The following is a 26,817-nucleotide window of genomic DNA, read 5'->3' as shown; positions in this document are numbered from 1 at the left end:
TTTTAATTTGTTGTTAAAAAAAACATAATGTATTACAATTACAATTTTATACTACAAAAAATAATTGGTATAGGAAGAGAATTGTATATCATTGTGTAGAAATAATCTACAACTATTTACATATAATAATAATAATAATAATAATATTCTAATTCTGAAAATAAACAAGATATTTAATAAATACAATTAATTAAATTATATTCAATTTCTTTTCTTAGTTACAATTATAAAAAAAAACAAAAACAAACAAAACAATGAGCTTTCATTTTCAACATGGTAATTGTACAATATATTATTTTTATATTGATATTATGAACAATAACAAAAAATAAATAAAAGAAGGGATGAAAAATTATTTAATAAAAGGAGGGGACATTTGGGGGAATGTAAAAGAAGCAGAAGTAATAATTATTAGTATTTTAATTATACTTTACATATATATTTTGGAGTTATTGCATAATAAATATTGCACATAATCACTATGTGGACGGACAAAAGCTTCTCGTCAATATAAGATAGTCTAATATTTATCATAATTTATATTTTTTCTATCTCACCTGATAAAAAATGTTTAATGCATTTTTAAGTTATTAAATATTTTGGTTGATTTTTAAATATTTAATTTACTAATATATCTGTATTTAAAACCTACTTTTTATCTAAACAAGAATAATTAACAGTCAATTATGCTTAATATTCTTTCTTCTTTCATCTTGTTTTTTGTTTTTTAATACATATATAAATTTGGCTTAAAGACACGTGAGAATATCTGTAAAGTTTATGGTCGATGAAATCTGTAAAAAAAAAGTTTATAGTGTTAAAATTATATAAATTTGATTTTACAATTTTACATAATTTCATCTTTAATAAAGACTTAAAACTGTACATTTAACTAATATACTTGGGTAATTCTCAAGTAAAATATTTAGTTTCTTAAAAACAAATCTATGTCAAGAAAAATAATAAACCATCATGAACAATTAATGTTTATCAGTCATTACACTATATTTTAATAGTGATCCATCCACTTGAGTAAAATTATATAAGTAATAAACTTACCAGATGGCAAATTATCTTAGGTTATTCATTAAGTTACATATTAAATAATTTTAATGGTTCAATAAGTCGCTCTGGTATATATGTAATAAAAATATATTATCCATTTTTTTTTTTTTTTTTAATATTACAATATTATGTCTCGAATCTTAAGATAACAGGAATGAATTTTACACATACCAAGCACCATGCCCCCGGAAGTATCACATTATCCTATCAATTGCCTTGCTTGTGTTTTTAATAAAATTAATGCTGTAAAGAAATTTTCTGGCCAAACCCAATCGTCGGAAACAAAAGCCAATAATTAAAATGATAACAACCGATATATATTAATTAATAGTTGACATCAATGGTTAACATAACAGGATAAAAATCGGCCAATGTTTTAGGCTACTTTCAATTGAGATAAAGTTTATCTAAATTACATATAGTTCACACAATAATATAAACATTAATAGCACTTTTAATTTAATCAGTGTTTTTCTTAACTATTTTAGTTGATTAACCAAGATATTTGCTTATCCATAGTTGTAGTGCCACCAGTATTTGTAATAGTCACCCACCACTGTGTAAATATTATATTTATCATTTTTAAAAAGTATTAAGTAAAAAATTTAAATTTTTATTAAATTTATATTTATCATGTAAAATATATTACAAACTACTTAGAGATTTTATAAGAGACTAAGGTTAATGGATATTAAATGGAGTATAATGAAATTTATTTTTTTTTAATGGTAAATAGAGGGTTGAAGTCTTAAGGCATTTTATAAAATTTAATAGCAATAAGCTTATAACTAACCTGGTGAGATGTTTACTTTCTTGATGCACTTCCATTTCTGAGCTTTTAAATTCATTTAGTTCTTTTCGTATAGCTGCTTTGTCTTTGGTTGTTAACCGTGTCCATGGTTTATCGGCTCGCCTATCATAGTCGTGTGCTTGTGTCACTTCTATGTAATCATTGAATCGGATAATCTAAATGTTTACAATTTTAATAGTGTTAAATAAATATACATATGAATAAAATAAAAAATTGAAAAAATCTACCTTTTTTTCTTTCAATTCGTCAACTGTTGGCCTAAAACTTAATTTTCTTAACAACATGCGTTTCTTTTCTTCTTTTAATTTTTTTTCTTCTGCCGCTGTTTGTTCTGAAATTCAATTTAATCATAAAAAAAATCATTTTAATTATAATATATTAAACAAAATATTTTACTTTTTAAAATATTTCTTTCTTCGAGTTCTTCTTGTGTAGGTCGCATACTCAAACGTCTACAAAATTATTTTAATTTATATTGATTAAAAAATAAAAATAAATTAATAGTGTTGATAATTGTTTAAAGATTTAAATGTATTATTATATAAATACCTAATAAGACGAGCACCAATGACTTCTTTAGTTTCTTGTCGCTCCTTTTCACTTTGAACTTGAAGAATATTGCGATTAATGAGCTCTTGTCGATTAGGACGTAAAGCCAATTTAATAGCGAGACTATCTTTTCTTGCAATTTTTTCAGCTAATCGATCTTAAAATTAAATACAATTTAAGGAATATTATATGAATTATTAGCCAAATTTATAATTGAGTTTTGTTTAATTTAAGTAAAACTTCAATTAATAATTAAATTAACTTACTGTCTAAATTATCATCTCTGTACAATATGGGTCCATCACCAGAACTGTCATCATCACTAGATTCATTAGGTCTAGCATTTTCTTTATTTTCTTGTAATGAACAAGGTAATGAAATTCCAAACACTACTGGACGATTAGCACCACTGCAATTTAATTAACAAAAATATTAATAGTAGAATAGTTTGAAAATTAAATTAAATTTACCAAAACCGTATCCTGGGCTTAAGTGGAGCCCTTCTGTTATGCAGCGATAAACAAATTAAGAAAAATAAAATAATAATGAAATGAAGAGCCAAACGATTGCCAAATAATTGGCAAAAAGGCAAACTTATTCACTTTACTTTCTTATAACCTCGAGTATTGCAAATTATTTTTATTTACTTCTTTTAATATAATATATTTATTAATCAACAACATACTTGAGCAATTGTGATGATTCTTGACTCTGATTAGGTGTTGATGGTTTTTTTAATGCTGACTTTAGAGGTTGTGCATTAAAAACAGGTTCTTTAGCAGGAATCTGCTCTATATGACTAGGAAAACTGTGACGACTTCTTATTCTAAATCCATTAGAATCGTCATCATCATCTATTTCGTCTTCATCATCATCTTCTTCTTCTTCTTCATCATAGTCATCATCGTCATAATCATCTTCATTAGTTGCCATTTCCATTTCCTCGTCATTGTTATCATTGGTACGATGATTTTGACGATTGTTACCTATTTAAACAAACACTTTAGATATTTTACATTATTTATTATTTATAAATTTATAATATTATTACGTTGATATAAGTATGATTGTTGAGCTGGTGAGCTAAACATGGGAGGTGGAGGTATTGGGCCAACTTCAGACACCGGTATAGGGGGTTCAGGTAAATCAGAAAGCATCAATGATGAATGCCCAGGATGATTGTTATACATCATTCTAGGGCTGGAATGATAATAGCCTGTCCTAACACCACTAGCTAACTGAGACATGTTTTGTCCAGGCATAATCATTGAAGATGTCCTATCACAATTTAATTTTGGAGATTCACAACCTATGATCAACAAAAAAAAAAAAAAATTAGAAAATGATTTCATGTAAGTATTATATACCACTAACTAGTTTATTTACCTGATGGCAATAGTGAATTTGGAGGCCTGGTAGGTGACTGACCTGATCCGACCAATAATGACTGATTAGGTGCATGGTAACAGAACAGGCGTCTGGTGAGCGTACCACCAGGACCTGTGAGTGAATTTGGTCGTTCAGGTTTTGAGCTACTAGGCTGTTCAGCTACATGCTGCTGCTGCTGCTGCTGCTGTTGTTGCTGTTGTTGCTGGTGCTGATGCTGCTGCTCAAAACTTAATTCTACTGGCTCATTATGCCCATGCACTGTTTCAGTCTTGTTATCTTTGTTCAAGTCTAAGAAAATGAAATATAATAAGTTCAGCATAGTATACAATTATTTTTATGAAAATATATTAACCAACTTAAATATATTCACGAAAAAATTTGTAATTCAAGATTTAGTAAAAATAAAGTATTCAGTATATATTTTTAACGTCTTAATGTGTAACATTGTTTTTAACTAATTTTTTTGTTTTCTATATAAATGTCCTTCTCCAATAAAAAGAAAATATTTAAAATATTTTTTTAGATCTGTAGTGCAACATGCGACAACAGACGTTATATTATGCATATAATGTTTAATTTTTTATAAGTGGAATAATGCCAAAAAATTATAAAAGATATGTATTATTTAATTTGAATTTAATAAAAAGTTTACTTTTGAAAACTAAGTAGAAATTTCAAGCTATTTTAGTCAGGTATATAATTCTATGAATAATTATGTGATAATAACAGATCAACAATTAATTATCAAAATTGAACAAAGTTATATTAGTTTACAGCATATAAAATGTAAATAATCAGTAGTTTAAAAATTAAACTTGGTATTTTTATACACAAATATTACATTAAATTATATACAATCTACTACGGCATAAAATATTATTCAAACTAAAAGTCATGGCCGTTAAATATCAATATTTGGCAGACATACGTTTTTTTTTTTGTACGAAATCAAAAAAAAATAGAATACACTCAATAATAATAATTTTTGATGTAACTAATCGTTCCTTATTATTATTCCTTAGTACAAGGCCTAAATATTCTAAAATTAGATAAACATTCCATTTCATGTCATCTAACTTAAATGGTCCAGAAATAGTTAACTAATCTATGGTCCCGTGAGTTGCCAAATATACATTATTTTTTGTAAAATACCTACACTTAGCATTAATGTTGTCTGTTACATATAAGTTTTAAGCTGATCAAAACATTACTTTTATAAGGGGATCTAAATAAATTGTAGTGGATAAATATTAATAACGATCGACAGAAAATATGTTTATGAGTATACAGTTAAAAATATCTTAAATTTATAAACGACCCAACTAAATTTGAATTCATCGTAGTCAAATTAATGTACATAATAATGTGTAGAACATAAAGTATAGAATATACAATACAAAAATATTTAAAACAATAAATGTATAACTATAGATATGTGCAGAAATCGGTTAATAACCTTATACGTATAAATATATAGTATAATATAATTTAGAGCGTACAAATTAAAACGAATATTTGGCATATAAAATTAGACCAATAAAGTATAAGTACATGGATAAATAATAGCATTCGAAAGTGTCGTCGTAAATGTACATGTTTATTATTAAAACGTAATAATATTTGGCAATGCATAGTGCACAGTGCACATGTCTTTTTAATGGTTTGTTATAAATATTGTAATTACTGAAGACAGAGAACCGATATAATAACATTGTATTATGTTTAATAATAATGACGCCATTAAATGTAAATAATTTAGATTAAGTCATCTACATTTTAAATCAGTAAAAATAAAATAATAAAGTAAGAACTATGTACCCATACAAAAGCTACTCTTTGAAATGTAATTTTAAATTATCACAAAATTAAAATGTTTATTTAAAAAATTGAATACCTAATACTTACTAACACAATAATGACATTTAAAATAAATTGTTTCTAAAGTAAAAATGTAATATAATATTATGAGAAAATATTTAATTCAATGTCATTTGATGTGCAAGGAATAACAAATTAAAAGTATGTATACATTAAAATAATATTTTTACAAAAATTAATTATTTCAGTAACTTGCGTAAAAGTGTAAACAACAAAATCTATTAAATGTACTCAAAATTAAAAATAACCGAATTTAAATATAACTAGATGTATTTATATTTATTTTTAGTATACTTCCGCGTGTGTAACTAAATAACTGTATTACTGAAAATTACCTTTACAATAATTGTATTTTATGTATAAATCTTTAAGTGTTGATTAAATATTATTTTTTTATTCAAATTTCACAAATCCGTAACATTAACGTAAATATTTATCAAGTAATAGAATATAAAATTTAATTAAAAAAGATATAACGATTAAATATTATTTGAGTAGATAAAGATATATTAAAAGAGGTTTTAAGTTTAACTTTTTGGGAGTAAGTTCGGTCTTGGCTTATGCATGTATATAAGTGGATTTGCAATGTTATGTATCATTTATTAAATGATTAATTGTTAATAACTTAAGTAATGTGATGTATGCTAGTACGGAGTAATGATTAGCTTAATATAAAAATACATAAATGGTATTGTCAAAATAAAACTTAATGGATAAAAATATTTATGATTTATGAAAATATTATGGGAAAGAGGTGTACAATAATTTAATTCACGTGAGCTTTATAACTTGGTTTAAAGTTTCTATTGTCATTTGGCAATGTCAATATGTTCTGATTTAATTTTAATAAATATTTTTTTAATTTTAGAGGGGTAGAATCTATGACCATGACACGGATGAAAAAATACGAGTCTAAAAACAAAAAAATCTAATAATAACTAGGCCTTATAAAATATTTACTTGTCACTTAAATGTACACGACAAATTTCTCGTTTCTGTACAATTAATGTTTAGTGGTATTATTACGAGCCATTTTATAGCGCCACTAAGTACAACGCTAGAGTTTACACGCTTAAATTTAATTTATTGTTCGTAATATATTTTTTATTTATATGACATACATGACTACAAAATTATTATTTTACATAAACTAAAATTACAAAAAGTTATAACGAAGGATATATTAACATTTTACATGACTAGTAATTTGTTTTATCAATCTAGAAATATAAGATCGTGTGCTGCTTATATAGTTGAGATAGTAAGGGTTTGGGATAATGCTAAATATGTTAGGTAGTGTAGAAGAGTCTATGCTATATACTTTAAATATTATTCGTTCTTGTAAACGTTTTTTTTATTGTTTCAGCATCATCTATACGTAGTTATTATCTTAATATATATAATATATTATTGTTATATGATAAACAAAATTGAGCTAAATTCAGACTTATTGAAACGGGAAGACAACCTCATATTTGTTTTTAAATCCAATTTTTTTTCTGGAGAAGGTATAATTTTAAGTATAACAAAGACAAAGAATTAAGTATTGAGTTTTAACCCGTACATTTGTATGCTGTATAAAGCGCATGTAAACCACCACAAGTACCTTTTTTTAGTGTTAATTCCACTAGCAAAAAAACAGGTAAAATTCAGTTCATGTAAATTTTACTAAAAAATAAAATCGGGTATAACAGTATTAAATTAATAACTGTAGTCTGTAATCTATTATTATTAAAAAATATATATTATAATTTTAATAATAATGATTGTCCACATAATATAATAGTTAGGTATGCGTAATATGCCAAAAAATATACAAAACGTTAAGATAAAAATAATAATTATCTGAACAATTCAATAACACGTCATATTATAATATTATTATTGTATTTCGTTAAGTAATCTGAATAATCATAATAAATAATCGTAATAATCAAGAAACAAATATCAATTTTAGCAATTTTGATGTATGTCATTTCATGGGTGTCAACGTATTTAATCTAGGAAGGTCTTAACACTGGTGGGATTTCCATATACCCATTACAGATGACTGGCGGAGTTAACAATCGCCCGTTATATACTGCATTTTTTTTTATAAATGCACATAATATGTACATTGTACATAACTGATTTTTTATACACGCAATTATACAGTAATATATACATAAAGCCTTCTTTTAAAAATATTTGGAAAATGCGATAATTTTGAAATTCGTACGTGTGAAACACGAACACCACAGCATCAATCGTTGCATTGAACAGTAATTTTTACACTGACTACGTATCCCAACCAAACTACATGTCTACACGTAAGTGCTTGACACGCGCGTGACGATAACATTATAATCGTTTGTAAATAATTGGATTTCCCTCAAACCGCTCACTCAACCGTCACAGCCACAGGTATACAATATAGTTTTTTACCTGAAATCCTCCGAACGAGCGCTGTCGAACGGGTGACAATTGCGTGTAACGGCGGCGATCTCTTCTTTTTTAAAGTATGCACCGCGGCAACGGGCCCATACCTATCCATAGGAAAACCCGTTCGAGTCCGAGGTCTGAAGTTATCGTTGACTACCGAAGTCATTTTAACACGATTGTCAAACAACAATGATGTTATATTTTAATATTGTATACACATGCGCAAACTGCAAATTGTCGATTATTGTGCAATAACTGAATTCTGAATATGATCACTATAACGATATTATAACATGTGCGATAAAAAGAAGAGAAAAAAGAAGATCGATAACCGAGATGGCTACACGAACGCACGACGACTAATAAATATATCGACTAAAATTTGTCTAGCACGCGCGTTTATACGAGGGAATTTTAACGCTACACTAGTCGCCCACCCGTTCGGAACAGCAACGGAGGCGCCGGGGAACTGGGAAATTGCACCTCTGCCATAGCTGTACAGTATGCGCTAATAAACTATTATAATAATATTATATTCTTGCAACAAATATGCTACCGCTATGATATAATATGGTATATTGATATATTTATATATATTTATAAAAACAACAAACACGCTAGCGCGCACTAGATTTAACACTATGATTTAATAACAATATAATATATCAATGATAATTATTATTAATACTGCAGCAAAACTCTCATTGTGCCGATGTCATTAGCACAAATAGTCTACATTATTGCTTGAACAAATGAACATGTTTATTGTTTAGTAAGCGCCAAGCGAAATGTATGGGCACATCTAAACTAGATAACAATAAATTTAATAAATTTATTTATAAAAAAAAACCAGTATGATATATTTAGTACATTGATATTTTTAAAAAAATTAAAGAATTAACTTCCGATTGTGAAATAAATAAAAATATTGAGGTAGGTATTACATAGGTATTTCTTTTTATTTAAAAAAATTGTAAATGAATTATTAAAGACAACACGAAGGTGAAAGTAAAACTCTAGGAGCCTATAGGTTGCTGAGTGCCACTATATGCATATAGAAATTTATTTTAAATACATAAATACCCCTCACAATGTTTACCCATGCACCGCCCGCAAAATCACCACCACTATTTTCTGTGCATAGTCATAAAACACCTGTGTGTTATAAATAATTATATACATATTAAATAGACTAGTGGACATAATGTTATTGTAAAATATTATATTATTATTATTATCATATCCCAACGCCGCTGCCGCCACCGCCGGTGACGCATCACGCATTGGTTAATCAACGGCACGCGGTGGCGCTGCAGAATTTCTAAAAATAAACAACAAGTGCCAATTTATTATTTGCATATCACGCGCCGCTGATACGCGGTTCCAATATAAACGCAAAACGTTAAAAACTAGTCGTCGTTTGTTTTGTTATATATACTAACATACAGTGTATTCGCGAAACATGGATAAGCTTCGGTACTTAGATTATCAAACATATTCTTACTTATAAACTGAACACGGATAAAGTACTAACTAGTAACACTACTTGTAACAAATATCAAATATCAAAGTATCAACCATCGTACACACAAAATTAACACAATCCACCGTTAAGCACCGTATATATCACTGTTAACCATAGTAACTATTTCAACTATTTCAAGATTTAAAAAAAAATTGCACTTTCGCTATTACACATACAAAATATAAGTGTATAACAAATTTATAGGATTAGTCTATTACTTGTTACATTAAATAAATCAAGATATTAGTAATTATTGATAATTTAATTTTTTACCTTTATATTTCACATAACTGCGCGATTTTATTTAGAATATAAGATTATATATAAATAAAGAAAAAATATTTTATTTATATCGATATTAAATATGCAAAAAAATGTATTGTACCTACCTTAAATGGCTTAAATAACTTATATTTCAAATTTTAAACTCACATAGACTCCATACGAATATGTTTAGAAAGACCCATTATTTTTGTAGAGAATAAAAAATTAATATACGCAACGTATAAACACGAATTCGCGCCGTCGTACAGGCATTTGTGAATATACACTTATATATTTATATACATCAGAATTTCCGTACAAGATATAGCATATTAACGGAACGAAAAAGGGATACTTGTTTAATTTGAATACCCTTAGCTCAAAGCAGCTTATTAATGTTCCAAATTTGTATATTTAATGCTTGTCTAACATCAATTATTATTTTATCGATATCAATGAAAATGCTATGAAAATTAACTGCAATGTGCAATACTAATTACATACTATGTTACATGCATACGATGTTATACGATGTTTTATAATAATTATAAACGCAACAAAAATCATATCTTACAAATAGGTAATAGTATTTTAATTAACTGTAGAACATTTTCTAAATATTTATCATGAATAACATGAATACATCATTGGTAAACTAGTTGGCTGATTTTTTATTATGCTCACTTTTCACAAAAACTATATAAGACTTTAAATTCATTTTTTTTTTTGCTTTGCCGTGTTTAACATTAACATTTGTTATCTACTATTATATTATAAGTTGTACTGGTATTTTAATGTTCTTGTGGTGAGGACGCAGATTTTTTTTAAAACTTAGTTTAATTTAAATCAATCACGTATTGAATTGTAGGCATTGAAATATTTATTTTTTAATGTTTGGCATTTTCTGCTATTATTATTTAGTATTTAGGTCAATTTTTCGTTGTATTATATATTAGAAGCTATTTTAGTAGTAAAAACCGTTTCAAATGAGAGGAACTACACTACTTCCTTTCAACAAGTCTTCAAAACTGTTTAAATTGTGAATGCAAACTATTTATTTTGACAATATAAGTGTCCAACTAAGGTTACACAACAAAATATAATTTTATTTTGAATAGCCTTATAAGTTATAGACGTTATAGTTAAGTCTTATAATTTTGAAGTTTTACTGTTGTTAATATATTAAATGTATCATTTAGTTTAATACTAATTTCTAGTGCACCATACTTACTGCCTTATATAAATTACAATAGTTTTTACTTCTCAATATTATGGATATACCGTTGACGGAACGATTTTACTCTCGTGTTCATTTTCACACATGAGAACAATGGTGCGATGTGCATGAAGTATGGACGTTACGGAGGTAATGACGAAATTTAAGGTCGCATTATTAGAATATAATAAGTAACAATATTATGATACGTACTACTTAGTGTATATCGTATAAAAATAATGTATATATGTATTATAAATATATAATACATGAATTATACATGAATTATATTTAGAAATATATTACAAAATACAGCTAAAAATATGGTAAAATATTTTTATATATAAATTAATTATCGATGATTACATAAAATATATTAAGAAAAATAGTTAATGCAATATTAAAATAAATTATGTTTTATTTTTTTTGAAAAATTAACTAAGATAAGGTTAGTAAAAATTCCCAAAAGTTTCTTGGTTTAGTTTTAAACATTATAGAAACATGTTAAAGTAAGTTTTTTTATAATATTTGAGGACAACTAAGTAAGTTCTTTAAAAGTACACATGGTAATTCTCCAAGCATGGTCTTCCTTATTTTTCCCTACAATAAATTAATCAACATTTTGTTTTTTAGAATTTTTAAGTATATTTCAATAACATATTTGATAACAGAAGTTTATACCATTATGCCATTTAAGAATTTCCTGTGGCGATACAAACTTATTTCTTTCAAATTATAATCATAATTTTCTGCGAATGTTAAGAAGATTTATTTTATCAAAATGTAATTGTATCTAAATCGAAATTTAAATGAGTAGATTTTGGCTTTTGAGTTATCATTGTGTATTAAAGATAATAAGTTTGAATAAGGGGGTATTGATGAACTTAAAATTATAGTAATTAATATTAATATATTAACACTTCATATTTTTTTAAATATAATAATTAACCCAATGGCCAATATTATATTTATTTTAAGCTATTTTAACCATTGGTAGATTCTTGATTTAAATTCATACAATTTTTTAAAAAAATTATCTGTTTAATAATTTACAGTAAAAAGTTTAGCAAAGTTCTCACTTTTTATTTGAAAAAGACACTTTTTAAACGGTATATAATATCTAAATAATTAAAAATATTATAGTCTTTAAGTAGACTTAAAATTCAAAAAATCAGAATTTAAATAAATTAATTGTTAAAGGAAAAATGAGAGTGAGCATATTTGGTGAATTACCTGTTATTTTATGGATTACGTTTTACGTGGTAATATTGAATAAAGAAAATATATATTATACAAGAACCAGACTAGATTACTAGTAAAACATAACGCGTGACTTTTGTTTTCTTCATACTTTGATATTTTATTCTTTATTTATCATAATAAATAAATAATAACTATAATATTTGATAAGCCGCTAAGAAAGTAAAATTAAGATAATGTGCAATGTGCAATGTGCATACAAATATAATATAATAATAAATGTTAAGACGAGGTCTTGACTAAGGTCACTGCTACATAAATACGTGATTTGGCTTATGACGCATGAATGAAATTGGTGACACCAGTTTTTATTTATATGTATATATTTAATAACAAAAATAAACTAAAAAATGGATTCCAGATCTTTACATAAAATTATGAAAGAAAGTAAAAGTAAGTGCCTACAAAGTTAGATATTAAGATGCAATATAAACTGTCAAACAAGTTGTTAAAATAAACTTTCTTTACATAAGTTTGTTACTTGGATGATTAATTAAATGCCGAATTTATTTCATTGATAATATAATGAGGAACTCATAGCCGTAACAAGGGGTCTTAGGTAAGCTTCAGCGCGCTAGAATTTATTAAAGACCCATACTCTTTTTATGGAAATAAAAAGTTACGATTTATGTTTAAAAATGTCAAATTAAATAAGCATACTGAGTACTGTAGTGTATACATACGGGTTTTATGTAATTCAGGTAAAATAAAGAATTAGTAATCAATCTAAATTTACCCATAATTTTTCAAGATAATTCAAATAAATTAAAACTTATTATTGTGTGAGATCAATTATGTTCCCATAGACACCTTATTTTTGCTATAAAACATTTTTAGAACACCGTAGCCTACTTTAACTTAGTTAAAAAATAACTAGTTATGCTATGATTGAGGATTAATAACAGCTTACAAACATAATAAATAAAATAGATATGATTTATACAAATTAAGAAAAAACAAAAATCATATAATGCTTAAATAAATTAATAACTATTAAATTAAATATAATTTTAAGTTGATATTGAAATATGAGTAATTGTATTAATTTTTTTTTTATACTAAATAAAAATATATGTCAACCAGAGGACTGGGAAGAGTGAATGTTTGTTGTAAAGTATAAATATAATACATTAACACGTTATTTATATATTATGTGAGTTTATGATACAAATTGAAGATGATTTGAAGGCTATATTATAACTAACTTTACTGTTAATTTTTTTTGTTTCCCATACGTAAACGATCATATTAAGGTGAACATCGCTATCACCAGTCGTAACTTGAGTTTATAATCAGATCATAACTAATAAGTTCTACAATCTTGACTGCTATCAAAATCACAATACATTCAATTTCTCAAATTACAATTAATCATTTTTTTAAACATTGATATTTGTAATAATAATTAATTTTGTACTTGTAACAATACGAGTTAAATAATTACATATTTTTATAAAAACTAAACGTTTTAATATAATTGTGATTATCGACTTTTTGTACAATTTATTAACAGTCGTGAAAAATACTACCATTAAGGTTATCCATTATTTTAGTTATTGGTATAGTATATATTATTATATCGAATGTCACGCAACGTAAAATAAAATATTCGATTTCCAAAATATATACTAAATTTTCACATCACATTAAAATAACTAACGAATAATAAAATATTACTATAATAGAATAATAAATAGTATAGATAATAATAATGCTGAAACAATAAATACGATCTATCGAGTCTTTTATTTTTTATTTTATACGAGTATATCTTATTAGTCTTTAAATACCGATTTTGAATCTTATTTATTTAAATAAATATTAGGGCATATTTTTTAATTTAAATGTGCAATGCAAAAATTAACTTCATTAATCTATGAAACTCGGAAAAATGTCAATCATGACATGAAAATTAAATCCAAGTTAAAAAAAACATTCTAGAACTACAAATTCAAAGACAAATTAAATAATTGTTTTTACTCACAGGGTTGATACATTATTGCAGTGAAATACGAAAAATTATTTCCATCTTTATAATGATAATTTTATTTTAATATAGATAGGTAGCAATAAAATATTATTTTATTTTAAAGGAAAACTACAATATTTGACTGGCGTTTACAAATATGTAACATACCTCTGTGAAAACAAGAACATTTCATTATATATCCCATCATTGGTCGCTTTGGGGATAGTTCGGGTGTTAGGTAACATGAATAAATTAGTAACAACTCGATCTAAAGCAGACTTATAATATTTCATAAATAAAAAACGGGCAGTTGTTTGTAGTTTGTTCAAAGTTGACCTTTGTAAGCTGTCTAGTGGTATACTGTGAAAAGCTCATAAAAAAAAAACAAATTAACCAGCAATGAAATAGCAGCGGCTACACGGCAGGTCACGTCACACGAAGTTTAAAAACCTAACTACCGTTGCCGTGGATATACGATTTGAGGGGCACCCATGGCATAGTGGAGAATGCACGACATAACATTACTTTTTCCTGTGTGTAATAATTCATTTCCGCCTTACCTAAAAATCCAATCAGGGTAGCCAACTCAATAACATCTATAGTGTATAATAATTATAGGCGGGAAAGGTATACATTTACTGATTTACCTAATATAGTAGGAATGACTTGATAATTTACTTTGAAATGTAAATAATTAGTTTATTACAGATTAAAAATTAATAAATGGTTTTTAAATTGTTTTCATAAATAACCTATATTCCACTATATTTGTATTTATTTAGCTGTATTTTTCTAGAACTTTATTAGCAGATTATGTAAGGTCATTTTTACTAGCATAATTTCATCAAAAAAAAAAAAAAATTAGTACAAATCGAACATTATTTTACATCCTAATACAGATAATTTTATATATTTTTATAAAATTCCAATAATAGTTTGGCTAAAACATAGGAACTGTAAATTACCATAACATATAAGGACAGCAAACTTCAGTATTAATAAATAAAAAGAGTAAGCGTAGCACAGATAAAGTAAATATAATATAACATATATACTTCAAAAAGTACAATTTGAAAATTCTTAACAAGATTTTTATTAAGTTGTTTATTGTGGTTAAAACATATTGTCAGTTACAATTTCTTTTTCGAGCATTTGAAGTTAAAAATATAATATAATACTTATAGCAAAAATATGAGAATTACCTACTTCCAAAAACTTTAAGAACATCAAATGCCTACAAACGAATTTATTATTTAGATACCATAAAAAGAATTATTCATAAAAATATGTATTTATAAAGAATATAACATAAAACAAATAAACATCGATATTTTTACGAGTATAAATAGTACAATTTTTATTTATTTTAGCTATCATAACATTTACAAGGTTTTGGAATTAAAAATATAATTCAATCTTCAAATTTAATATTTATTTCAGATAGTTAACTTAGTAGTAGTTGGTTTAGTTTAAGTAGTTAGTCTAATATTTCTATTTGTGGGTGGGGAAGGGTCAAAGTAAAATATTCAAGTATTTTTTTAATGATAAGAGAAACTAAATACATTTTAATTATTATATTGAGAGAACTGATTTGGTATTTTACATTATTAATAAATACTTACACCATTTTATTAAGCATTGTGATTTATTAAGGATTCCATGATATATTTAATAGGTGTCTAATTACTTAAATAATGAATTCAAAGTAAATAGGGAAAAATATTTTAATGGCTTCAATTAGACAAAACAATATGATACTATAGGCCGATAAATAATATAATAGCATATAAAAAAATATAAATAATATTGAATTCTTACACAATATTACAAATTATTAATGTAATTTTGTTATTAGTAATGTTAATAATAATTATCCATAAGCGCCATAAGTATAATACACATAAACGAAAGAGAGTGCACGCACTAGATTCTTACGCATTTTTTGTTAACTTTTTAGAAAAATAGAGTATTACAATATAATCTATATTAGTTACTCTGTCCAACAAAAGAACATACCAATTCTTTTCACCTACACCTCTCCACGATCACAAACTACAATACAGAATAGATGCATGAAGTGCATATTTAAAATTAATTGGGCATTTAAGATGTGTAAGTCATATGGTGACATTTAGCAATATTGAAATCCAATCTTAGCTTGTTGGCCCATGCAACAAATGCATTCAGTTCATCTTGTAGGACATGACAGCCGTTTAAAGAGTCGATACGATAGGATAATTTTACATTATCCACAAACGCTAGGAGCCGTGCATGCTTTAATGAATGGTTAATACTATTTAAAAATATACAAAACAGTAGAGGAGAAAAGCGACCACCTTGAAGGACACTAGATGAAATGGAGTGTATATCAGAAGACATTCCATGAATTTTAACAAATTGTTTACTACCATCAATAAAAGAACAAAATCACGATAAAAGTTGCTCCCCGAAGCTAGTTGCTTGCAAGACACATTGCAATACATAGTAATCTACATGGTCAAAATCTTTGCAGAAGTCAGTGAAGATGACATCAACTTGCGAATGAACTTTAAAAACTTAAAATATATAATTACAAAAGACTGCATCACAAGTAGTTGTAGAACGGCCAGACCAGAAACTATGCTGTTCCTCCATTAGCAATCTGTTAATGAATAGGATTGAGCAGAAAAACGAATTTTAATGGGCAAATTAGGTAAATCAAAACATTCAAATCGTTAAGTAAAAGTATGATTAACCAAATAAGTCAGATTTCAAAACAATAACAACAATAAAAAATTACATAAATTAAGTAATATCTATTTTATAAGTAAAAACTTCATAGATTTTAAGTAAAAGTGACTGATATTTGGAATTACCTGTCTAATTTTATTTTTTAAAAGATCCATATAAACTGTTAAACCGTTATAATTATTTAAAAACTGTAATAAAAAAAAATGGGCAAAGTTTGCTATACTTGGTTTTGAGTAATTCACTGTAACTGATGAGTAAAATTTGAAATTAACTGTACTATTGTACGAAAAAATAACGTATTTTCGATAAAGTTATTCAAGTCATTTTTATTATACTATAAATATCACGGTAGGTCGATGTATTTTTTTCCAAAACCATTGCATGTATTATATTATAACTTATAAGTATATATATATGTAATTAGTTTAAAATATTTATTTATACTTTTTATCATATGATATTAACTTTTGAGTTAATAATACCGTACAGGTAAATACCATAAAACAGTGTGAATAGTTTCACACTTTAAATAGATATTATCTTAAAATTATTCTATATATTTTGAAAATATCATAATATATAATTAAATTCATAATAGGTAAGTCAAACCTAAGACATCCACGTCGATAAATATTACTTTTGGCTAGTCAATCATTTACAAAATATATATAACCAGCTTCACATATGCATATTGTAATAACACTTACTAACTATATATTTTCAAAATAAATGTTAAAAAATAAAACATAATTCACGTAAATGTTTTAAGTCCTAAAAAATATTTTTATTGAATCATAACAAAATAATTAACATCGTTATTTATTGTCAAAGATTAAAATACAAATTTCGTCTAAATTTTAACTTAAAATATCTATAAAAAATAATTGTGACTAGGATAAATGAACTACTTAAGAGAAATTGATCAGAACAGAATTTAAATATTTTAAAAATAATAATATGTGTAGGAAACATTAACATAAATCTTTGTTGGAAATTTCAAGTAAGTACCATATAAGTTATTCGTTCTTAAATTAAACCAAAAACAAAATCGAGTTTGTAAAAACTGTAATAAACTCCTGGTAAAATCGTTTAAACTCCTATTTTTCCTTAATTTTTATTTGTTTTTCCCAATTATTTTGAAAAACATGTAAGTATTTTTACCTTTCTGAAATCTAAATTAGATCAAATTTGGTATCCAAAATCATCCTCATTGAAAATCAAAGCATTTTATCAATAACTTATGGTGTATACACCCACAAAAAAACACACATACACATCATTGTAAAATCAATTATTGCTCCACCAGAATTTTACAACTCGATATTGTAAAATATACTGCCTTTGTAGCGATACTTATGAATGTAAAAGTATATATACCTAATCTTTAAATATGCATACTGCGCTTTATTATATTCTGTTTCAAACAATATATATTAAGATAATGTTGATAAAATTATTATATTGGTTTCATTTATTTAATACATAGACAATTATGTTTTATAGTATAGAATCTATACAGTTTAGATGTATTGATTTATATATTAGGGATGGTTTCTTATTGCAAATTGGATCTAGTCTGTACTTGAGAGGGGGATGTCATAAATAAACAATTTTCAAAATAACCAGGAAAATAAAAATAAAGACTTAGTACAATGGGAATTTTTTATGCAATACCAATATTCAATAAAATTGATAACCATAAATATTTGAAATTTTTTAACAAATGTTTGTTTTAACATTTCTTACACATAGTATAATTCTCTAAATATTTTAACTCTTTTGAGCATTTTATACATAAGAAAAATCTAAGATTTTTTTTTTCAATTATTGTCAAAAAAAAAAAAAAAGAATGGACAAGTGGGTATTGCTCTACTATATAGAAGAGGTCACTATAATAGTATAATGGATATGTTAAATTTGAATGCAATGACAAGTATCATTGTGTACGAAAAATGATTCTGAACATGAAGATGATTTTTCAGTCTAGGATATATTATATTATTACCTAAAATTAAATAGTAATTTATTTTTCTCAACTACTAGTGAAAGTTTCAAGTTTCTATGACTTATACTTTTTGAATAACAACAAATATTTTAAATCGTTTTAGGATATATAGTTATTTTACGCGATTTTGTAAAAAATTAAATTTTATATACTCATAAATTTTTTTCTATATTGATACTGGAGTTTTTTTTACAGTTTATTTATTTAAAGAAAAATGTATGATGAATCTTGTATACCTTAGGTATAAATCACAAAAATGTTATACATTTTCAACTTCAAAATGTATTGCAAATTTTTGCGATTTTGACATATTTCGTAAGCGCTTTCATAAATTTTTTTAAATAAAAATTGTATACAATATTTATCAAAATCATGAAAATTTGGGATCATTTTGAAGTTAAAAATGTGTAGTGTTTAATCTTTAGAACTTAAGTTCTAAAATGTAATACAATGTTCCTCATAAATAGTTCATACTGAATCCAAAAAATCTAAAAAAATATGAAGAACAATTTATATAGATGTTTGAAGTTCATATTTGAACAAAATAACATATTTAAATAATGAACAACAATGTTAATTTTGTTATAATTCAAAAATATTATGCATAGAAACTTAAAATTGTTGAGATATATTATAAATTTTACATATAAATTAATTTAAAAATATTACTTATTTATACCATGAACTAATTCATACCATTTTACAGTAAGGTGGTATAATCCTCAAAAGTTAATAATAATAATATGATATAAATATATATTATTACATTAACTAAATATTAAGAATATATTACATGCAACATTTTGACAAAAATTAAGTTAACTATCTATTAAAGTAAATTAAATTATCTTTCAAATATAATAATATATTGTTAAATTTAAATTTTATCCATAATTTCGGTCCCAATACAACAATAGCTGTAAAATGAAGTCAGACTCCAATTATTGCTATGATGAAAGACAATAAAATTTTACCTTGACTATTTTATTGTGTACAAACCTTTACAGTGACATGCTACTCAACACCTACATACATCAGAGCAGACCATGACTTGTCTACATTTTTTCCCTTAAGGATTTAACAGAAATTATTTAGGATTGAAATGTCCTAAAATGTTCATACTTGGTTGCATATAATAACCTATCAATATCATCGATTGGAAAATGAACAGGGATAGTATTAAATTAAAAATGTTATCTACATTTTCCTGACAATAACACACAAATTGTAATATGTGTGACATACCAATTATTAACAATATAAAATTTGGTATAAAGTTTTAGCTCAAAAATAATTTGAAACTTGGCAGAGTATGGTGATTTAAAAGTTTTTAGATTCCATTATTTTAGAATATACCGATAAATTTTAGTTTTTTAATAATAATAATAATAATATAATATTCTGAGTATAATAAATATATTTAAAATGGGTTAATAGTTTTAAAAAATAGTGTAAATAAAATAAACAAAAATATTAAAATCAATAATTAAGATAAAACAGAATAAGGCTATTATTTCTATACATATTTAAATTTACATTTGTATGTATATTTTCCCTAAACCTTAAAAGTAATTAATTTAAATCCTAAAACAATAATAATAAAGATTTTTGTAAACCTTAGTACTATTAATGAAAAATTTAAATATTAGTTTTTAAAATTAATATTTGAATTATTATCATTGCATACACTTGCAATGTATTTTATTATTTTACTATTATTTCCTTCAATAAATGAATCAGATAATTTGCACTTACCATTCATAAATTGGTTAGAATATCTATTTTGTTGTTGTTGGAAAAGCATTGATGAACCAATAGTAGGAGTGACGGTAACACAAGTAGTTGTTCCGCTTGAAGTTTGATTTAGTTGAGATGAATTATCTAGTGAAATGATTTAAAATTGAATAAATAGATTGTTAAACACATAATTTCTTTAATATTTTTCTTAAAGTCATAGAATAAAAATATTGACCTATAACCCAATTTACTACTGACTCTTGGATATTATATTATAAACAAAACTATTTCTTAGTTTCTTGAAGCATATAAAGCTTAAGTATCTCAATGAAAATAATTAATTATGCATACACAAAAAGAAGGATCATATATTTAACTAAAATAGTAAAATTATAAATATAGCCCAAATACAGATAGATATAAGTCAATAGTACATAATCCACCATATCCTTAAATAGTTATCAAGAAATATAAATATATGAAGGATCACTTTACGCATATACACATTCAACATCTAAATAAGATACAGTAATACTTTGTTATCCGAGATTGAGTCTGTGATAAAATTTTATTGTTATTATAAAACACTGTAGATAATTTATTTTAGAAAATTGTAAATAATTGTTGTTATATTGTTAGGTATAACTATAAAACTATGTATATATTGTATGCACAAATAAGCATTATATTATTATTTATTACAGATAAGCTAAAAAGGTAACTAAACTTCTAATATTGTCAATTTATTCAGTAGTTGATTATGGTCTTGTCTTGTTATCCGTAGTTTTGATATCCGTGAAACTTTTTTGGAACGTAACCTCCATGGATAAAAAGTATTAACTGTATCCTTCATTAATATAAATAACTAGCTGACCCGGCATACGTTGTTTTGCCAAAAAGAAAATACTCAAAAAAAAAAAAAAAAATTCCGGAACTCAAAAAATCAATCATCAAAAAAATTTATAAAAAGGGTTTAAAATTTTTTTTTGTAAAAACTTTCTCCTGACAACTACGAACAATTAAAAAAAAATTTGAACCAAATCGGTTCAGCCGTTCTCAATTGATGAATTGTTATACATTTTTATATATATAGATATAATTATATGCGTTTAAGAGTATTACATGAATGTGATATGTAATAGCTCCGTTTATAGTGTATGGTTTAAGGCTAATACCAAAATTATGTACGTGAGGATAAAACTTTCATGGATTGATGGTATTGTGATAACTTGTTAATAATAAATAAATATAAACAAAAACTATGTAACAGTTTTAATCATAATGTAAAAATAGTTATTATTTAATTTGATAGTGTATACTATATCATACCTGATTCAGAGATCGTATGTGTTTGAGCCACTGGACTATCTAAAAAGAGGATTCCTTTCTGGATTAATTCATCTCGATTTGCTCTCACTGAGATCTTCCTTTCCAAATCTATTAAATAAAAAAAATAATAAATAGAGGATACCAATTTATTATTATCAATTTTAAAATTAAAAATTATACTTCTAGATGTAGTTTCAAATTTTTCTGATTTCTTTTTTCGTTTCCATTTCCATGGTTTGAAAAGTTTACCTAATGCAGAAAACTTGCTTGGTTGTTTTCGATCTAGTTGTAATGGACTGGTACGTGTTCCTGATCCTAAGCTATTAGTTCGAAGTGCTGTACCATTTTGTTTTTTGGCTAAAATATTATTAAAAAGTTATGATAAAATAATATAGGTAATTATATGATAATATACACTGTAATACAATCATCATATTCTTAAAGTCATGCAACTAAATTATAATATTACAATGTAAAAAGTTATGAATACAGTATTTAAATGTATTCAGTAATAATTGACTTTATGTTTAAGGAAATAATACTAATACTATTGTACTAGTACATATCTTACAGTCCTTTTTATATATAATTTTATTTTATTGTGACAAACCTAGAAATGTACCTTAAAAATCATAGATTTTAGTTTAAAATTAAATCAATGATTTTTTGTAATATTAGTAATAAAAACATCTATAGGAGGGGTCACCAACTAATTTATGTCTATGGAGGTCTGATATAAAACTTGCCATACTAGCCTCTAATAGTTTTAATGATTTTTACACACATTAATAAATACATTTTTTTTTTGTAAATTAATATTTATATTTATTGATTTATTTATGCATATGTTCATACAGATTATTTTCCGTCACTTAAATAATTTTTTTACATAATACAAATTTTATATGACATACTTATAGTTTTTATTAATTTATATTAAAACAATTTTAAAACCTACTCCGTGGATAAAGGTCTGTAAAAAAAATGCCAGTTGATGACCCCTGATCTATAGTAATCCTCTATTTCTTTTAAAATGAATAAATTGTGTGTGTACCATAAAATGATTAAAATAATAGGCATAAATTAAAAATTAAAATACACAATAATATTAATAAAAGTAGTATACATATCATAGTGTATAATACTAAAATTAAACTGTTCTATTAAGTTTTTTTTTTGATAACATAATTTCTACATTACAATACTAATTTATAGGAAGGAAATAATTTATAACATTGTAATCATAGTAATATGTAAGTTTATATATAAGTAAACTTAATTTTTATCATTATAGATATCTAAAACTTCAATAACATTATAAAAATCATATATCTATTATAATAGAATACCTATCTACCTATATCCTATAGATTATTCTAAAATGTAATGCCTTACAAGATCACATAACATGACAATAGAATGACCAAATTGTTTTTTTTCACAGTAATTTACCGTTACGACAGTGTAAGAAAAAATATCTAAAGATATTTGGAGAATGTGTATTATGATGTGCATATAGGTAATATCAACCTAACTTAGTGTATAGGTCATCAACATTAAAATAAAATAATCTTCATTACATATTAATTATTAAATAATAGAAATAAATACTAATATTACCTCTATAAAAATAATATTAATTATTAATCTATTACTTCAAATTAATATTTTTTAGAAGCATATTATATAATTAATTTGGGTGCAATAAACTAACAATTACTTAAAATATTTTTTAACTTTATAGTTTTGCAGTACTAAAGTAATTGTTATACAATAATAATAAAAAATATACACATATTATTTATATTACTATTAAAGAAATAATTATAAACTAAACTATTCATTAAAAAATATACTAAGTTTAAATATTTAGGCTTAAAGGATAATTTAAGGTGAAGAATGCAATAAACAAAACTATTAGTAAATTTATCTTATTTCTGTTTAATATAACTAGGTACTAATAAGTTTTAACCATATTGGATAAAATTAAACATAAATAATTTTCTAGATAATTTGAAAACAAAGATTTTCTAGAATACATTAAATTGTTTTTTAAATCTCAACTAATAATAATTTTCAATAATACATCTATCTAAATATTATCTGATAATTAAATACAAATATTTTAAAATGCATATAAATCACATAATATGTACATTGTATATTAACTTTTAAATAATAACAGCAATAATACTATTAACAATGTAACCCTGGCCTATCTGGCTCACAAATAAAATTGGCATATCTAACAATTAAATAATTTTTATTTTTTAACTTAATGTCTATTTAAAATTAAATACATGAGTAAATACAAAATTACTATAAATTATGTTTAAAGAAGTTACAAGTAATATAGATCATTGAGTCTACAACTATAAGATAAGTAATAACACTATTAATAACCTATATCAAACTTTTGAAATATGCAGGAAAAAAGATGTATGGTTTTAATGAAAATATGTTTAATACTCTTTATTTACAACATCATAATTTATGAAAGTAGGTATGAGTCATTCTTAATGTTGTCATTGTAACATAATACATATTATTATTTAAATAATAACATTTTAGTAAGTATTTAAAAATAATAATTTTATATTAGATAACTACTATGATTAATATTTTATTGAAACAAAGTCAAAATAAAAATGTATATTTTAAAAGAATTCAAAAGTTATTCAATTTTTAAGTGGATAGAATTGTGAAACATTTACTCTTCACTGTAAATATATAAATTGATGTAAATTTGTTGACCATGAATTAATCATCCAATGAAGCTTATAACATAAGCATCAATATTAAAACTCAAATATTTATTAGTATAAAAATGTAGGCCCTGATAAGATAACTATTATATAAGGTATAATTTAAATTGTTATCTTGATGAAAAAACAATTTACAAGAACTTAAAAACCCAAGTAAAATTTAATATAAATATATGAAATCTAAAAAAAAGTTATACTTGATACCTAATTATTTATTTAATATTTATTTAAATTAGTACTGGACAACTATTTGTTTTTTTAACAGGCAATTAAATTGATAAAATTTTTGGTTTTATTTTTCTCAAAACTATTGAATAAATACTGATGTAGGTAGATAGATTATTAATTGTTAATTAGTTACATTAATTTTAAGTAGGTATAAAATTATGTAGTTAATCAATTCTTCAATTTTTATTTTTTTAATAAATGAACATATAACATCCTGTATAACATTAATAAAGATTATTTTTAATTAAAATATTAAATTGATAGATACCAATAAAATAAGCAATCTATTAAGTCGCCTATTTAATTAAGGTTACAGTTTACTAATAAGTATATATGCAAGAATTTAAAGAAAATATCTAAATTCTATAAGTATATTAAAAATGTACTTACCAATAATAAACTTGCCAGTAGTTGGTGATGTAGGTGTAGTAGCTGTACCACTAGTATGCAAGAAATCCGTTAATGACAATGAAGATGCAATTATTTGTCTTTTTTCCTCGAAGTTTAAATAGTCCATACTATTACTCCTAGGTTGTTGCTGTAGTTGTTGGTGGTCCTGCAAATTGTTCTGCTGGCCATTGGAATCAATTTTGTCTGATGAGGGTGGAAGTGTTTTCTCACCATTTGCGGGTAGACACCCGCTGGACAAACGTACCGACATATCACTTTACTGACACATACTAACTAAAAATTCACAACCTCACTAATATTTGTATTACAAATTACATCGGTCAAAGAACAGAAACAAAACAAATACATATAACACAACTAGGTACCTTGTGTAGGTAAAAAACAGAAAGAGAAATATATCATATGAATTAATACTATTTAACGAATTAACAAATCACTCGGGAAGCACTTTTGTTGAGGGTTTTCGGTGGACCTGGCGAACGAGTCCGCCTAATAGATCAGGATGGCACCAAGTTCCATTGGTGTTCTCTAACACTGACATCCGCGGCGGCCAGTATTTGATGTCTGGCGATGCCGTTTTTGGTTCTCGTGGGCATCATAGACGTACAGTAACCGACGACATTCAATTAACGGAAAACTAAATAATATAATAAATGTACGTACACCGATCGGAATTCGGGGACGCTCGAACGACCGTTGCGCGCGCGCGTCCAGTCGAGTGTTGCTGTCACGGAAAACCACCGCGGTTTGGCACACGGAAACACTAATCGGACTAATTTAATTTATTTATTACTATTATTATTATTATTATTATTGTTGTTGTGCGGCGGCGGAAAATCAACGGGTTGATTGGTGGGAGGGGAGGTGTATTGGAATTTCGGAATTTTCCATAGATAAAGAGATTAAAACGATTGCAGAGTGAGGTTCGCTGTGGACGAGTGGTAGGAGTGAAAATAAAAGGTGGGTACACAGTGCTGACGTTTGCACAAAATCTTCAAACGTTTTTTTACCGTCGATATGATATTCTGCATTCGTTCCGGTGCGTGCCCAGATTGGGCTATTTTTATTTTTTATTCGGTCCCGCCAATATACCTCTACAAGACTAAAATACTAAATCGCGAATGATAAATTGATAATCTCTCGTTAGCCGTCTGGCCGTATCATAATAAAATGTATATTGTTTGTTATTACTAATTATTATACTATTATAGAACAGTAGAACACTGTACAGTGAACATTGTCTAAATAGAAGTATATACTATTCT

General features: G+C 25.3%; 1 protein-coding gene across 3 annotated transcripts; it reads right to left on the bottom strand.

Moving 5' to 3' along the window:
- Positions 1-245: 245 nt before the first annotated feature.
- LOC113548602 (phosphatase and actin regulator 4-B) lies at positions 246-26,448 on the bottom strand. Of its 3 annotated transcripts, XM_026949563.1 has the most exons (15): positions 25,918-26,448; positions 25,532-25,825; positions 22,329-22,505; positions 22,149-22,256; positions 20,838-20,963; positions 3,812-4,102; positions 3,477-3,734; positions 3,111-3,411; positions 2,896-2,928; positions 2,692-2,834; positions 2,426-2,582; positions 2,273-2,328; positions 2,104-2,207; positions 1,859-2,031; positions 246-794 (listed from the first exon to the last, which is right to left on the bottom strand). In XM_026949563.1, exons 2-15 carry the CDS (start codon positions 25,800-25,802, stop codon positions 779-781), a joined length of 2,214 nt encoding a protein of 737 aa, XP_026805364.1. In that variant the 5' UTR covers positions 25,803-25,825; positions 25,918-26,448; the 3' UTR covers positions 246-778. The 3 variants fall into 3 exon arrangements, with proteins under 3 accessions (XP_026805364.1, XP_026805363.1, XP_026805365.1); XM_026949562.1 differs by having other exon boundaries at positions 247-794; positions 25,532-26,448; XM_026949564.1 differs by lacking the exon at positions 2,896-2,928 and having other exon boundaries at positions 248-794; positions 25,532-26,447.
- Between the last annotated feature and the right edge of the window lie 369 nt (positions 26,449-26,817).

Source organism: Rhopalosiphum maidis, chromosome 1 (assembly GCF_003676215.2).
Source record: "Rhopalosiphum maidis isolate BTI-1 chromosome 1, ASM367621v3, whole genome shotgun sequence".
Classification (NCBI taxonomy): domain Eukaryota; kingdom Metazoa; phylum Arthropoda; class Insecta; order Hemiptera; family Aphididae; genus Rhopalosiphum; species Rhopalosiphum maidis.
This window is presented reverse-complemented; position numbering and strand designations above follow the sequence as displayed.

Bases quoted from the DNA above. Each gene is read 5' to 3' on its own strand.
- LOC113548602 (XM_026949563.1), bottom strand. From the start codon at position 25,802: ATGTCGGTACGTTTGTCCAGCGGGTGTCTACCCGCAAATGGTGAGAAA. The intron at 22,506-25,531 runs GTAAGTACATTT...ATAATATTTTAG, and splicing joins TACTGGCAAGTTTATTATTG to CCAAAAAACAAAATGGTACA. The intron at 2,329-2,425 runs GTATTTATATAA...ATAATTTTGTAG, and splicing joins ATTGGTGCTCGTCTTATTAG to ACGTTTGAGTATGCGACCTA.